Source organism: Phragmites australis, chromosome 9 (genome assembly GCF_958298935.1).
Source record: "Phragmites australis chromosome 9, lpPhrAust1.1, whole genome shotgun sequence".
In the NCBI taxonomy this organism is placed as follows: domain Eukaryota; kingdom Viridiplantae; phylum Streptophyta; class Magnoliopsida; order Poales; family Poaceae; genus Phragmites; species Phragmites australis.
In genome coordinates, this window is record NC_084929.1 from 33,079,205 (window position 1) to 33,096,447 (window position 17,243).

Sequence of the window (17,243 nt, forward strand, 5' to 3'; positions counted from 1 at the left end):
GGAAACCAGAAAATGTAACTGAGCGATGCATAGTAGTGGAGAACACCTTGAGCTCGATGGCGACCAAGTCCGTAACTAACGTCTCTTGGCATATGATATGCACTTGATTGTTGGATTCCAGCAGGTATGATATAGAAAATGAGAGGTTTTCAGAGGAAAGAAGAACATTTTCCTCGCAAAAATAAAAATGAAAGAAGAAAATTATCGAACTGATTGGCCATCCACAATCACAATATCAAAAATTAGGTGGCGAATAAAGTAAAATTTCTAGTTGACCTAGCTATCGCTACCATGTTCCACATCTGCTTGACAATTCCTGAATCATGTTAGTTCGTGGCGATCTAACATACATGTTCACGATAGATTGTTCGTACAGCAGATTCAGATGCCCATTATTAAGAAAATTGGTTCCAGAAAAAATGAGAAGTACGTTGGAGATCATTTGGTTAACTATTATATCAGTTTAAATTCAAAAAAAAAATATTATGTCAGTTTTGAGATGCAGTGATCCTCACCCTTGTTTTTCAGAGTCCAGATTAGCAGCAGCCTTAAATGTCCCGAGTTTGTCTTAGGCTGCAGTTAGGGTTGGACCATGCTACTTGTAATGCGACAGTACCGCCGACCTACCACTGCCCTGTTTCCCATCTATTGAAACTGTTACCAACTTGACGCTACCTGTCAATGACAAATTTCTTGCATGCAGCTCATGTACAACAGGTACGATGACGATCAAACAACGGATCATCCACGCTACATAGAAAACGATGTCGTCCATGGTGTCCAGAGAAAATCTCTTTCAGTTAGCTGAGATAGTCATCTACTCACCTAACACCACACAAAGTAGTCTCACACAGGAAGCTCACTCAGAGCCTCCCAATCCCTATAATGGATATTGCTTTGGTTGCCCAAGGTAGATGATGATGATACTTTGCGCTAATTCCTTCGAGGGAAGGGCACGGTTAAAAGCAACATATTTACAAAGAAAGACGTGGTCCTCTCACGGGTCTGGTAATTGGAGAGTAAAGAACTCACCAACCTCCTAGTCTAAGACCGTCTTCAGCCAAGTTGCTAAGCCGCTAGACATCACTAGATGTAGCGATCTAGGACAAAACAAGCTCTAGCCGACTCCCTACCCCTCATCATTTTTATCGGCTTTCATTTTCTTCTCGTCGCTCGCCAAATCGAGAGATCGTAAACGAGCTTGGCACCGCAACTGCCACTGTCCGGAGCGTCCTGCGAAAGTGTCATGCGCACTAGATATTAATAAAATATAGATGAGTGAAATTTAAGGAGTGAGATTTAGATAATTGATTGAATCACGTAAAGAATTAGAGAAGAATTTTTTTTAAAAAAGACTCATTATATGAAAATATTATAGGAAAACGAGATTTAAGGAACCGATTGAAGATGCTTCAAGGATCACACCTAGATAAACATCAAAGGTGTATTCCCTTCCATGTTCTCATTTAAAAGACATGGCAGGATCATTCTTAACTTATCAAATTGACGAGGGTAAGTATAATAGGTAGGGTTGTCGACGAGCCGAGCTCGAGCAAACTTGATCGAGCCGAGCTAGAACGAGCCTACGATAACGGTCGAGCTTGGGGACGGGCTCGAGTAGGCTCAAGTTTGGCTCATATAAGCTCGATAATGGGAGAAATCTTAAGTAGGTCTTATCGTCTTGGTTGTTTGATATGACGTGTTCATCTAGATAGGCTTGAGGATGACCCATCCCTTCAGGTCCTTGTAACTTGCAACGCCTCCTTAGACCTTGGCGATACATAAGGAAAATTAAGGTCGTATAGAGTAGGTAGTATGATGAACTTAAATAAAAATCGCAATATTCATTAACTTGACCCTTATCGAGCATTGCCCTAAACTCGAGTTTGGTTCATTTTGAGATCAAGTCAAGCTTGAATCGAGCCTATAACAAATCAAAATTGAGTAACTCGCGAGTTTTAAGCTTTATTTTTTACAGCCCTAATAACAGGGAGGCTATAGCAATCAAGAAAAGCTAACTAAGATAAGGAACCACATAAGGAATATGTAAGGTACTGATGTCACGACAAAAAAAATGCACATTGGCATAATATTATAACAGGACAACAAACACTTAGCCGACACCAAGGAGTGTCTTTCTTCTAGACGATGATGGTGCAGACTGCAGACGACACACTGAATTTTTAAGAGATGTGATGATGCCATGATTTCAGAAGAAGGCAAACATCAACAACTCGTCTGCAGTCTGCACCATCAGACCACATCCTTTTTTCCATGTGCTTGAAAATGAGTGGCCACTTACTCTCTTGGTTGCCGCCTTAGCTTGTGCAGAAAAGTACAAAACGTAATCGATGATCAGTTCTGCTAAAGTTTTCAAGAGTAAACAGGACACATTCAGGGATGGCAGTTATCCCATTGGGTCGGGTCCCTATAGGTTTCAGATGTGATAGAGACGGATTCGATTATGAAAACAACCCCACGAGGGCATCGAATCGGGGTGGCCCATTCGGTCCCAGAAGTGGAGGAGCCCAGGTGGTCTCGTCGCCCACATGCATGCCCACACTAGCCCGCGCGGACGGACCCTGTCCAGCCGTCGTTCGTCTGGTCATCCATCGCTTGGCCGCCCCATCACTTGACCTCCATCTATCTGGTCAGCGCCCTCGTTGCTCCCCAACCTCCCACTGTCGATGCACCCCACATGTCCGCTCCACCCACCCTCCGCCTCCGCGTCGCCTTGCCCCGCCCCATCACTCGCACTCCCTCGTCCGTGCCCTCTACCACCGCACCCCGTCGCCCGCACGCCCTCCACAACTGCCGCCTCGTCCGCACCCTCCGCCGCCAAGCCACCTCCCCTTGTTGCTCTGTGTCCGTGGTCACCGCTGAGCCCACGCTCGGGTTCCCACCAAGGCCAGGGGCCATTTTGCACCTGGTATCTATTTTGAAGCTGGATCGGGTTTAAGGAATTGGGTTTCAGATCGGATCTGTTCTAGCCAAACCCGACATGACAGACCCATTGCCACCCTTACACGTTCTCCATAAAACCAAAAATAAGGGGCAGGAGGTACATCACATGTAATTAGATGGTCTGTTCAACAGGTCACCAAACAGAAAAACAGGAATAACACGTGCAATAACCATAACAAGCTCTTCGTAACATTACAAGCTGAAAAGTTACTTTCATATGTGGATGTAACCATTAAGTTAATTATTTAGCAGGAAACGTTTACAGAATGCTTGCTAGTCCCTCCTTAACAAGAACATGCCTATTGCCAGGAAATGCATTGCGAGATGCATCGACAAGAGCCTTGAAGCTGTATGGCTCATGCATTGACAGCTTTGAGAGTACCTTCCTGTTGAGTTGGATATTCTCCTTCATCAATCCATGCATGAAGTTTCCATAGTTCACCTGGACAGTAAGTTAAGACAATACAATAAGCATAGCTCTCTGCAGTGGCTAAATTAGAAACACAAGAATTTAAAGCTCTTGTACGTAGCTTATTCTCCTTGTACATGAGGAACAAAGCTCATGGTTTCCGAGAATTGTTTGTTTTATCATGAGCATGCAAGAAACCTTGGTCTATGGTTAGCAAATGATACAATGCATTTCCATGTGACACCTCAAATGTAAATGGATACATACCCCATGGAGGCGTGTACCAGCATTGATGCGCTCAATCCAAAGAGATCGCATGTCCCTCTTCTTGTTGTGTCGATCTCTGTAAGAATATTGCAACGCCTTTCCACCCTCCCCCTTGCTATGCTTATGCAGTTTTTTGCCTTTCCTCTGAATCCCTTAGCTAACTTAAATTTTTTGCCCTTGTTCATTTTTTAGCTCTCGTAGTCTCACACAATACTCTTTCCGTATATCTACAGCATCAAAGGAAAAGCGGGGAAAACAGTGGAATTCAGTATACCCTAATCAGATCTGTGTTCAGACAATGCATAGGATCTAGGTGACATTTATTCCCAGCTAGGGATTGATTACAAATGAATCGTGTCGGAAGATAATTTCTGCAATTAATTCTATGCTACACAGTAGTATCAAGTTCACTTGAAATTTGAAGTATATGTTAGCAGCAATAACTAGTGTGTAGGCATTTTTTTAATCATTATGCACTTTCTAAACTACCCTAGACCAAAATGTCACAATTTTGTTCAGTGATCAACCAAAATACACACAACACTAACACTACCTAACTAAATTAAAGATTGACAAAAAAACAAATATAATCAAAATTCTACATAGAATCCCTATTTCAATGGGAAGTCTTTACTATGAACTTGAATCTTGAAAACAATGCACATGGCAAAACGAAGCATTTGAAATCTGATACCTGAGTCAAGACAAATGCTCAACAAGTGTATACAACTTGTACTCACATAGTAACATAGTACCATATCACAAAAATCTGACCATTAACATATACAAATTTTCCGGTACTTGTTCACATAAAGTGATTCACAGATCACAGAGGCTGTTTTGTAATTAAACTCTTGAAATTGCACTATGCTTCCACTAATTCACACTTATTCCACCAATTCATACTACCGATGTTTCCATGGGGAGTACAATTCATACTAGAGAGCAGCACAACAACGCAAAAGAATGCATTGAGGATGAGAATGGAGCAGCATCCAAGAGAGAGAGAGAGAGAGAGATGTGGCAGCCCAAAATGGTAATACAACTTCCACATCATCAAAACCGCTTAGAGGAAACCGGTATAAAGAGTGATGTGAGCTGGTATTACAAGATCAAGGGGTTAAGTAAACCCAAAAAAAAATACTGTAGTGGGTCAAGTGGTCTCTCCTGATATCGTGATATTTTAGGGGAGTGAAGTTGACCTTTTTCCTTCTCTATTTGAGGTCTATTCACACTGACTCGGCATGGGTCATGGTCATTTGAAAGAATACTGCACATAAAATTCCCAAGAATCACGCATTAATTTAGAAAGTGCTAGGAACAGAAGAGCACATTATGTTCATGGATGATCATTCATATTGACAAAATGGAACACAGTGATTGTGCGTATTTACTTTCTTTTCAAGAGAAGAGGATCATATTTTGATTACTGTAGCTTATCAGTGAGATCACAATCAAAAGTATTTCAAAATTACTCCGAAGTAAAACATCCAGATCTGCACTCTTTCCTCCACTGAACCAGTGTCTTCCGATTAGACCTACCAAATCCCCCATTTAACCAAATTGAAAATTTTCAAGCGCATGAAAGTTGAAACCTCGAACCTGGATGAAAGTAATTGTCCTACAGCCAGTTTAAGTTGGGCCTCATACCGGTGGTAGGACGACAGCATGGTCACCGAGGGAAGAAGAGGACTGCAGCGGCGAGTAGGCGTTAGATCACAAATGAACCGTTAGGATTTAATACTATAACATTAGTATAGTAGTATATGAACAGTGATATTGCTACAGTGTATAATATTGTAGTAACTGCTAGATGTTGGAATACAATTTAACTTCTCACGATTTATTGTTCACATATGAGGATTTGGATCCGAACATGAGAGGACGGCAGCGGGTGCAGGACATGGAGGATTAGGCGGTGGCGCCGCCGTGCGAGCGCCGAGTGGAGCTTTTCCACTCTTCTATTTTCTCAGCCTGACCGTTTGCATCGTCATGCGTGTTTGGGCCTCTTCATACGACCCAAGATAATTAATCTGGCTGGATCCATGTTTCTTCTACCATGCCTGATGAATAATTTTTTTATTTTTCAATATTCACAAAAGTACATGCCATTCAAAATATTATATATCTAGGTTATTATCGTCTGTTGGGTGGACGACAGCAAGGTGTGTCACCTGTTGGATAGACGACACTTAAAAAATAAAAAAAATAGAAAACATTACATTCTATTGCTCTTAAAATTCAAAACATTATTGAAATAGTTATGAACAATTTTGAAAAAATGTATGTTATAGAGGATACTATGATCTACCTTTAAAAAAATTCAGACAAAAATATAATTTGTACAATAAGAAACAAATAAAGACAAATTTTCATTGTACACAGTCTAATGAAATTTATCTTTTTTATTTTTTATTGTAAAAGTATTGGTTTGAGTTGAATTTTTTAGAGATAGATTATAGCATCCTTTACAACATACTTGTTTTCATAATTTCATGATTATTTCAATAGTGTTTTGAATTTTGAAGTAATAAAATGCATAGTTTTTTATTTTTTAAGATGTCATTAATTGGAAGAGTGACATCTTTATTTTTTAAAGGTATCGTCTGTTGAAAGGGTAACACGAGCGACTAGACTAGATGTGTAATTTTTTTGAGATAGGAATGTACTTTTGTAAATATTGAAAAATAAAAATAAAAAATACTCCTTGATGAACAGTAGAAAGCCTAGCCCTCAGGACGGGAATCATCATGTGGACCAAAACTGAGAGCAGAGCCGCTGAACACCCCGCCCCCCCCCCCCCCCCTCACAACCAGGTGGCCCGCTCGAAGGTGCTTCTTCAACGTCGTGATGTGCTCGCCGGCGACTAGGTTTAGAGTTAAGGTCTAGGGTTGTTAGGGTTGAGGATAGGTGGTTGCCTGGCTTAGAGGGAAGCTGGATAGCGGTAGCTGGAAATGGTGGAGACTGAGGAGGAGGAGGAGGATGGCGCGGAAACGATGACAGATCCAAGTCGAGCTAATTAGCAGGCAAAGTGTGTTCACGTCGTCACCAAATCCACATGCAAAATCATTATTGTCCCATAAGAAGTGAGAATTGAGATTATGAGAGAACTGGTGACTGGTGAGATAAATTTGCACAAGTAAATTGCAACTTAAATTGCAAAGTCTAGTAAAGCTTTCATCAGCATATATACATCTCTTTTGTAAGTTCGGTACACATGCATATATTAGTACCTAACGCACATGTATATATATATATATATATGCATGAACACGTACGTACAGATCATCTGTATAGATCAGCTGTTGCGTAGCTAGGAGGTCGTAGGACAGTTCTTTTCTCTTCTCTTCGCTATTTGAGCTTGCTTTGTACACTTGGGTAGTAAATTTGCATTAGTTCAGGCAGATCACACGCTGCCGGTGTCAGATACTCAAATGGGTTGATTGGTACTCTACCGGAACTGCGAGAGGAACTGGAGCTGCTTGACGATGGGGCTGAGGGCCTCCATGAGCTTCTCGCAGGGGTGGTTGTGGACTCCCTCGTACGTGGTCACCACAATGCTCGTGTCCTTGGCCAGCCGCTGCACCTGCTTCTTCACGTTGCATGTGTGATGCGTGCACCGGTAGTAGCTCCTGCACATCATTGCGTGCATTGGCAAAACAAATGTTATTCCTAGCATTCATCGCGCCTGCGCGTATGCGATATGCACGAGCTGAGACTACATGGCTCGGTTAATGCATGCAACAAGATGCATTTTGCTCCGAATATAGGGTCTTTTTGATAGAGATCTAGCTTCAAAAAAATTTAGAACAGAGTATTACAAGCTTTAGAAATTTATAGAGTTATAGTTTTAAGTGTATTGAAAATATTTAAGTAAGCCATCTTATTTCTATTCTAGACTAATAGTAATATAAACCACTTTATTATAAATTGTAACCTCAAAATCTAATATGAAGCTAAAAGTTAAACTCTATCAAACCGGTCATGCACATCTCGTCGCAGATCTACGTTCGTGTATGTACACCACCATTACACAGCAAGTCAGCATTGGATATGCATGCATGATATTAATTTATACTACAAGTGCAGAGACGAATGAAAACCTGGGGTAGGCGCTGTCCTTGACGGCCTTCTGGCCGTACTTCCTCCACCGGTAGCCGTCGTCGAGGATGTCGTTCTCGCTCCTCGTCTGGAACGCGAACTTCGGCCGGCTCGCCTTCTTCTTCCCCCTCCCGCTGCCCTGTATCGCTTTCATCTCCTTATTATTATTACACCCTCCATCGGTGGTACCACTCCCACCGCCGTTGCTGCTCCCGGCTGCCGCCACAGTGCCACTGGCCTCATCACCACCCGCACCCGCCGCCGCACGAGCCGCGGGGAGGACCGCCATCACCTGCTGCGGCGTCGACCCGACGTGCAACCCCGGCCAGGATGACGACGCCCAGTCCACCACCGCCGGGGGGCAGCTCAGAACGTCCTGGGGGCGCCCCAGGGCCGCAGCACTATTGCACGTCTGCTGCTGCTCCAGCTGCGGACCTGCAAGCGGCGGCGACCACGACGCGAGGTACGTGGGCAGCCGAGGAAGCAGCGCATTTGGTTGCTGAGCCCCCTGCAGTGAGTTCTCCATCGATTGCACAACACGCGGTGTGTCGTGCGCACGCTCGGCGGCGGCGAGATCAGGTGATCGGAGCACATGGCAGCGGGATATATAGGTGGGTGCAGCTGAGGGGTAGCTGTGACTGGGGGGCAGAGCGCTCGTGAGAGGGAAGGCGCTGGAAGGTGAGAGGCGTTGGGCAAACGTGCTGCATGCGCGCTCAAACACCGGGAGATGAGAGATCGTGAGGAACCGAACGCAGCGAGCGAGCCAGCGACCACATCTCAACAACTGCATGGATGGAGGATTCTGCTCAACTGCCCCGTCCGCCGTAAATTTTTTACGTCGCGACGAAGCGGAGACGTGGACTGCTACTACAAACTCGCGCGGGCTCATGCCTCGTGCTCACTTCAGACCGTAAAATTAGAGTCTCAAGGATTAATATAAGCGCTTATTAGTCCTGGAGGTAGCTTAATTCTTCAGAAATGATTGCGTGTAATCACCGTACATGGTCAAAGTTACTGAGCACGATGATTCAAAAAACAGTGTATGGCTTGGTTAACCTTGTTCAATAGTTTCTGTTCACCCTGCCGTGGGAGAAAATTTATTGTGTAACGGTTAAGCAAACGGATTCATATAGAGATACTATTCACATTTCTATTTTTCTAAATTTATAAGAAGACAGATAATAACATGATGTACATTATTATATTTTTATCGGAAAGACTCCTAAGATTTTGATTGGTTAGTTACACAGATCCTTTTGTGTAACTGTTAACTGTAATTTCTCATTTGAGATTCGAGTTTTTTTTTATTTTTTAACATAAAAATTTATTTAAATATATCCCGATAAAAAGATTTAAGAAAATAGGCGATTGAGAGACGGTAGGCTGAACAGTATCCCGCGGTGAACAGTACTCCGAAGTTCCATGTCCTCTTCTGTGTTCAAAACAGTGATATTTTGTTGCTCCAAAAATTCTAAAACTTTTTTTACATGTTCTATAATACATGTGCAACCCATTTTAATTAAATTCACCCAAAAAATCTGTGCAGAATTTAAACTAAAATTCTCCAAAAAATACTACTTTTATAACTTCTACTAATTGTTAGTGCCTCAAATAAATTTCTAAAAATATGGTAAAATTCACTAATATTCTTCTTATGTGATGTGATAATTTCTAAAATTATTTTTAGCCCTAGATTATGTGGTAAAAAAGTGGATTTCTTTGTAATGCACCATTTATATGTATTTTTGTAATTTCATTTGATATTATTTTTTAACTTAATTTGAATTCAAACATATATAAACCTAGTGCTAAAAATAAACGTTTTAGAATTTTTAGAGCAACAGAACATCACTATTAGAAGGGGAAATTGAACTTCTAAGTATTGTTCAACTATCCGTCTCCATGAAAGGGTGATAAGAGTCTGTGGCTGCAGTGGATTGCTTACCGTCTTCTCGGGGGCGGTAAGGGCCTAACCATATCATGAGAGAGCGGTAGGCGTTTATTTTCGCAAATTTTTTCATCCGGAATATATTTAAATAAATTTTTATGTTAGAAAATATATAAAAAAAAACTCTGGGAGATTCAGTGTTCTCAGGATGCTCAAGAGGCGGAGCCCAATAGGCCTAAGGGATGCATCGTCGTTTCATGTCCATCATGGCCCAACAAGGGAAAGGGAGTGAAGGCTCGAGGCAACACCATGAGCCCAACAATTCGTAAACACCCAATTTGGATGAATCGGATTGGCCAGGCAGTAGAGGGAAGACGAATAGACGACGATTAAATCCCAGTCGATCACCGTCGGTCGCCGCTCAACCCTCGACGATTGCCTACGCGCCCGGCCGCCCACACTGGCCGACGACCCTTCCACGCTCCAGCACGAGCTCGCCCGCAGCGCCCAAGGCCCAACTCGGCATCACGCGCCATGTAGAGCACTCCCAGCTAGGTGATTCCACAATCTGACGAGCTTAACTAGTTTTAAACTTCTAATCGTATTTTCCTTGCCAAATGCCAATCATTTTCATTACTCACACAGCACCCTAATAGTGTAGACTTGCAGGCTGTAGCAGTAGCCATATTTGATTTCTCTTTATTACTACCAATTAGGCAATTACCATGAGTATTGGAGTGTCAGGTGTTGCTGTAAAAACTCTGGAATCATCATGTGTGAGAAAGCATATCTAGCTAGTTAGTATCTCATTAATCGAGATGCCTTCAGAAGGGCAGTGAACTAGCAACACAACAATCCTGCCAATTCATGAGATGACGAGAGCAAAACAGCAGAAACAATCTACCTAAGTACCTAGATCAATCCAGTTTTTTTAATACACCAGACATTATCTTTATAATTTATATATTAATTAAATTTTTAATATACCACTAAAATCTCAGCACCAGCCCTGCAACTAGGTCTATTTAAGTTTTACTCGGGCTGAGCCTTGTTTTTGTCCTTGCACCACCTCGTCATTTCAGCCAGTGAAGATCTGGCAGTCGTTAAATTACCAGGCCGACATCGAACGATCATTGCTCCGTGAGACCGTCCAATGTGTAGAATCACCATGTGAAGTAGCATTATCGACTTCTCAGGTTCTTTGATCATGGAGTTTTGAATGTTGACATTCGAGTAGTTCTAGCATTCGCGACAAATTTGCTTCCGCTCGATTGGTCTCAACTTTTATTAAACGGAATCTATACATTGTAAATTCAGAAGTATGATTTGGATGCAGTGCATCTATCGTTCTTCCAGGAACGATTATCTTGGAGATACACGAAAACTGTAGATTGATCACCAATGGCGAAGCCAGGTCCAGCAGCGTAGAAACATATTTTGGGGTCAAATTTCGAGGAGATTGTCAGATGATGGTAAAGGCCGTCAGTTAGGAGCGAAAGACTATTGATTCAAGGTAATCATAACCACTAGGGTTGATCATCTGAACTATGCATTTTTGCTCATCATCCGACCTTTCCAACAAATTTCAGGGTAATATTTTATAAAAAAATGGAAGATTTGAAATGTCACGAGTCCTCAGAAGGCAGACAGTATTGGTATTGTAATAAAAATATCATACCTAAATAGCATCCAGAATCTTCATCCTTAACAAAATCGACAAAAAAAAAAACGAACAGCAAGATCTAAAGATTTAGCTTGGTAGAGACGACCTCATAGAGAAGATTAGGCTTTTCCACATAGAAAGATTCAGACATATGCTTGTCTATTTTTTAATCTAATCATCGGCCACAAAACATAGATCCAAGACCAACATCCAGAAGCAAGAACAATAGGAAAAATGTTGAGAGGATAGTGATTTGCAGATGAGGAGAGGACTCAGAATATGGGTGGTGATATATCAGGATGGTCGGCAAGGCAAACAGATGCCAGTTACGACGAACGAGACCAATAGATAAATCTTCACCGTCCTCCATCCCCCCAAAAAAAATCAGATCCCGCGTCAAACAATCAAAAACCAAGAAGGGAGAAGAGAAATCGCAGATCGAAACCTGTAGTTCCTCAAAGAACTCCTGATCCAGATCTGCGTATCAGGTAAGGCGAAAAGAAACGAAGAGAGGGGTCCGAAGAGAGAGGGATGGCGGCGTGAGGGCAGGAATGCTCCGGCGCGTGGTTTTATAGAGGCTTCTAGGGCATTAGGGTTTTACAGGGGCGGCCTTTGTGTTTCTCGGGTTCTCTTCGACGAGTGAATCACAGCCGTCCGATCGCCTTAGTCCGGATGACGTGGGCTCTAACTTGTCACTGTCAAGTGGGCCCAGGTTGCGATCTGCTGTGTCTTGAGCGACCCGTTCCGCTGCTCAGGAGTCAGGCCAGGAGGGCCGAAGCTTTTGCAGGCCGAGCCCGGAAAATCTCATCTCCTGTACAAGGCCGGCACAATTTCTCGTACGCGTTTCTCACTGGAAAAACGGAAGTCTCGTACGTTTTTGCGTGCTCAAGGCCAGGGATTGACGAGACCGTCAGAACAAAGGCTTTCAATAATGCAATGAGAACGTTGCTCCAAGAATGCAGCATAAGTTGGTTTTTTCCAAAACAAATAACGTGACACAAATCCACAACACAAGTCAGCATCGTCAACCGCAAGTCCGCAAGCAAAGCGGCACTCCAACAGAAAGCACCACACAGATGATGGCAATGTTACAACAGTTCATATCACAGCTGGGATGCGTCTTTCTTGCATAGAAGTGCAGTACAAACTCCAAAGGACAAAGAAATCATGTGAGTCACCTACTTCTACTTAATTTACAGATACTTGTGCTCGGAAATCTAGTTTGCTGTACTCGTGGTAGCTTGTAAGAAAATGTTGCTAGTTGCCAATAGAAAAAGGTGCACAAAGGGCTCATATCAGCTTCAGCTTCTGCTTGGTCCAGTTCAGTCCCCAAGGATCGTCTGCGGGTCGAGAGTTGACAGAATTTGGGGCATTGACATACCACCAGATACAACAATCTCTGCAAAATGTGTGCAGTTATGTAAAGTGTTTTGTGGCAGAGTAACCACCCATCCCATTTCTTAAGCAAAATATCAAATGGGGCAGCAAGAGGAGAGGTTATGAATTACCAATGCCTTCCCGCACAGACAGATTTGGCCTTATGACATCCTTTGAGTTCACCATGAAGATATCACCAATGTAAAGATGGTTGGTTGGGACATAGACGCAGTATAGATCTTCTTGACCAGAATAACTCTGCAACAACATAGCAATGAGATAGATGTACATAGAGAAAACTCCATGAAATAACAATAAGACAATAAAAAAAAGAAGAGAGAACGTCATTTCGTTTCAATTCTTCTTGTCCTGCAACCTTTAAGAGAGAACTTCACCCGTGTCGCCAGTACAATTGGGTTTCAATATTGCAAGAATTCAAACTGATAAGTAGAATACTAGGTAGCATAGCTGCAGGCTGCAGCACATGAATGGGAAGCAATCACACTTGGAGCAATGGTAGAGTCTTGCAAACCTGAAGAGACACTGATGATGTAATGAAACCAAATGCATATTCTCCAACACGAGGATGCCTTATGATGACCACTTCCTTGAATGCCTGTTTGTTCTGATCTGTAGACCAACCAGAGTTTATTTAGCACCTAAGCTAATTTGATTGAATCCAGCATGGGAACGATAAGTTTACCTGGCGATATTGCAGCACTTATTTGCTTGGATGCATTGTAGATATGACGAACAAGTGGCATGCGCTTAATAATCCACTCGCCAAGGCTAAGGACAGATGCTCCAACCCAGGATGACATGAAGACGCCAATCAAAAATATGAAAGTGACAGAGGTGATGAAGCCAAGGCCTGGGGATTCAACATTGCAGGTGAGAAAAAGAAAAAAGAAATAAACTGGATAGGCAATATGTATTCTTCTCAGTGATGACAAATTACCATATAACATTAATTTTGCCTACACTGCTTGAATGCCAAGTTTCCCACATTTCTGAACGAACTGAGAATCTAATCTCAGTGTATACTAAAACTTAGAACAAGCTAGCACTTTAATTTTTTAGGTTCAATGATGAACATATGCAGATTTTATTGCACACCATATAAAACAGCACAGGCCAAAATGTAACACTGTAATGACCAAGCCCCAACCAAAGCAAAGGCAGAATGATGGTGGTTAATGATCATAAGGAAAATAAATCATAACACATACCAACTATTCCAAAATTTAACATTTCAATACAATGAGGTGATTAGTTCACATACCAAATATGTTGATCCCCAGTTGTGCATAGATTGGAGAGAAGAATCCATCAACAAAGTGAATGAACCACCAGGTGATGTAGAATGTTATTGCTATGGGAAAGAGAATTACACTGGAAGTAACCCAGCAACAAATGACCACACAAAAAATTTGTCTTAGTATAGGTAGCTTGCATGTGGAAAGAAAAGCCCATGTAATATGATTGGCTCATTGCAAAATGTTTTCACATAGGAATGGTGCATGTAAAGCCACAGACCTGTCAGATAATGGTTCATATAGATTCCAATCAGAGCAGGAGAAAGGAGTATAAGTATTTTTCAGAACAGCTAGACTAAGGGTGGAATATACTTGTATGAAGTTCACTGAAAACACAAGGATTTACGCTCCTTGTTATAGAACTTTGTCTTTATGGCAATCCTGCAGTTGGAAAAATATGGTATTTTTCTAAAATCATAATTCAAGTTTCCATATTTCAGTTGTTGGGTTATCACCAAGGAGCTATCAGGCAAGTGGTAAACAAGTAAATCCTTCGTACCAAGCATGAAGCACTGATGTTCTCTCTATTTCTCCAAGGTGAATTTTCTTCTTAATTGGAAGAAACAAAACCCAGATTCAAAGAAACAGAATCACACTGTTTCTACAAATCATATAATCCCACTGGTATTATTCCATCACCTCCCTTAATGATTTCCTACTGTATAAAGGGGAATGGATGAAGCAATGTGGTCCCTCTATTTGTCCAAAGGTGGATTTTCTTCTTAATTGGAAGAGACAAAACCCAGATACAAAGAAACAAAATCCCAGTGCCTCTGCTAACTATATAGTCCATTGATATTATTCCACCACCTGCCTAAATGATTTCCTAGTGTATAAAGGGGAATGGATGCTTGCATTTAGGAAGGTCAAATAGCTTTGTGACTGTGTCCACAGATTTGACTTTTGAAGTGGCTGCTAATTCATACTACAATACATATCCACAAATATCTGGGCACACGTGACAAAACAATGAAAATACAAGCTAGCATTAGCTAGTAGGAAGCATACTTCTACTATTTCATTGCTAAACACTAGGCAGTAATCAAGAGGACAAAGTGGAGATTTACGTTGCTAGAGACCTTACCATCCAGTCATGAACTTCTTTGAAGCCCAACTGCGGACCACCTTATGGAAAGCCTGTATTGCACAAAAAAGTGATGCGAAAATCAACATTCTAGCTTCAGCAATACATAGAGAAATGCCTAATCTGGAGAACATACTAATCTGCAAGGCAAGTATCAAATAGGAAAAGCAAGGACAGGAACATAAACATTCTACTAATTCTACTTCCCTTTTGGCCAAGTAATGGTTGTTTCAAATGGCGACCCACTGTCCTAAATGCCCCAGGAAGCTTAGGTATTAATTAAAATTCTAACCAGATAAATAGTTTACCTATCAAATGTTCCCCTTCGTTCAGGTTGTAATACAAAGATATGTTCCTCGCGGAAAAGTGCAACTCAACAAAGTGTTGCCACAGTTCCTTACGTAAGACGATTGAATAAGCAACAGGATGCAGCAAGCCACTCGAGTTCATCATCAATATGACAACAATGGCTTCCCCGCATCAATCACGCATTCACGGACCCAGTGACAATATCCTGAGCTCCCAAGTGCAACATCGAACCGTTTTCTATCACAAAAACAGCTTCTATATGCTCCTTAATTCCTAGCGTTAACCCGAATCTACAAGAGGCTGCAAGGTGACAGGAAGAGAAAAACACAAATCGCACACCAGCCTCGTCAAACTGGCCGAACTACATCAATATAACCGCAGCTGAACGATAGAGAAAACGCTAGGAATCGGGTGGACAGGGGACCGGGTTGGGACGAGGACGGACCTCGCGGCCGGAAGAGGACAGCGCGGCGGAGGCGGAGGAGGAGGCTGCCCTGTCGCCGTCCTCGTCCCCGTCGCCGGGGGCCGAGCCACCGCCGGAGACGGGGATGAGGAGCTCCCGGTCGCGGCCGCCCATCGGGCTCAGGCTCAGCGGAGACTTGTCGTCGCCCATGGGGCTCCTCGCCGCGGCGGCGGTCTCCCTCGCCGGCTCCGGTCGTCGCGATCGATGTGGAATAGAGACACGGCTCGGCAGTCGGCAGTCGGCACGGACGGGCGAGGGGGCAGAGAGACCTTTGTTGAGTAACTCGTACTGTCTCGTTGGCACCTGTCGAGTCGCTCTCGGCTCTTGCTCGCCGCCCCGCCGTGGAATGGAGGCCACGTGTGACGTGTACGTGCGAGAGGTAAGTGGTAGTTGATCTCAGAACTGGCACCATCCACGCGTTTTTTTGCCCGGTTGGAGCACGGCACGGTATGATTAGCCAGGCCGTGTCATAGGTCGAGGTCTCCGCACGGCCGGCTTGTTAAAGGGTTTTCATATTTTTTTTATTTTTTTTATTTTTCAAGGCTTTTCTTTTTAAACAGGCTAACCGGACTTAAACGTATGAATCGGTCCACTCTATTGATCGGGTCTAACTGTATCTGAGCCTAAATGTGCCGACTAGACCTACACGTGTTGATCAGGTCTAACCGTGTCTGAGCTAATCGAGCACGACATGCTCCTTCACGAGCCGTGCTATGTACTCTGGCACACGGACTAACACAGCACAACCCGAATCTATTAACGGGTATAGCTTTAGTTGATTTGGTGGGTATGATGATCATTTATGGTTTATTTATTTTTTATTGTGATTTTGAAAATTTGATTTTGGATGGTACATTTTGGAAAGCTGAATTGTGAAAAGCTGGATTATAAAAAGCTGAGTGTTGTTTGGTAATCATAGATTCTGGATGTCTTGGATGATTGCTTTTTGTGTGTTATGTTTATAATACCCTTAGCTGTTAAATTAAGATTTAGAACATAGTTGAGCCTCCAAACTTAGTTTCAACCCATATATGATGTATGACACTATATAATGTGAGTGTGACCGTGTAACTACGGACAGTGGCTTACAATAATAAAATTGCCATGAGTATTGAGGCTTGCAATAACCAATAAAGAAAATGCAAGTAATCACAGACCAATGAAGATAACACAATTTATATGATTGTACTTTTATCCCTATAATATATCCTCTAATAGACATCAAAGATAGTAACAATCTACTTTCTCATAGAAAATAAACTGTTAGTAAGATTATTGTCGGTATAAAGAATAATAGAGTCCCCTGGCAGGGGGACCCACGACGGTATAATTTCTAAAATGTCTTTCATTATCTTAACTATAGGGTTGTTCCTATGCTTCTTGGGGTTATCAGTATTAGGAG

At 42.4% G+C, this 17,243-nt stretch overlaps 2 protein-coding genes, 2 non-coding genes and 1 pseudogene across 4 annotated transcripts; all 5 read right to left on the minus strand.

Annotated features, from left to right (window-relative positions):
- Window positions 1-3,223: 3,223 nt before the first annotated feature.
- Window positions 3,224-3,825, minus strand: LOC133927934 (uncharacterized; annotated as a pseudogene).
- Window positions 3,826-6,898: 3,073 nt separating this feature from the next.
- Window positions 6,899-8,298, minus strand: LOC133929881 (probable WRKY transcription factor 56). The gene is made up of 2 exons (XM_062376637.1): window positions 7,744-8,298; window positions 6,899-7,272 (listed from the first exon to the last, which is right to left on the minus strand). The coding sequence occupies exons 1-2, from the start codon at window positions 8,265-8,267 to the stop codon at window positions 7,092-7,094; spliced, it is 705 nt and encodes a 234-aa protein (XP_062232621.1). The 5' UTR covers window positions 8,268-8,298; the 3' UTR covers window positions 6,899-7,091.
- A 2,805-nt stretch (window positions 8,299-11,103) lies between these two features.
- LOC133929963 (small nucleolar RNA snR60/Z15/Z230/Z193/J17) lies at window positions 11,104-11,204 on the minus strand. Its single transcript, XR_009911684.1, has one exon. It is a non-coding gene; the product is annotated as a small nucleolar RNA snR60/Z15/Z230/Z193/J17 (small nucleolar RNA).
- Window positions 11,205-11,560: 356 nt separating this feature from the next.
- LOC133929979 (small nucleolar RNA Z43) lies at window positions 11,561-11,657 on the minus strand. Its single transcript, XR_009911700.1, has one exon. It is a non-coding gene; the product is annotated as a small nucleolar RNA Z43 (small nucleolar RNA).
- A 712-nt stretch (window positions 11,658-12,369) lies between these two features.
- On the minus strand, window positions 12,370-16,174 carry LOC133929276 (protein LIKE COV 1-like). The gene is made up of 7 exons (XM_062375972.1): window positions 15,824-16,174; window positions 15,070-15,122; window positions 13,952-14,061; window positions 13,373-13,540; window positions 13,202-13,299; window positions 12,801-12,927; window positions 12,370-12,691 (listed from the first exon to the last, which is right to left on the minus strand). The coding sequence occupies exons 1-7, from the start codon at window positions 15,989-15,991 to the stop codon at window positions 12,615-12,617; spliced, it is 801 nt and encodes a 266-aa protein (XP_062231956.1). The 5' UTR covers window positions 15,992-16,174; the 3' UTR covers window positions 12,370-12,614.
- Window positions 16,175-17,243: the final 1,069 nt, after the last annotated feature.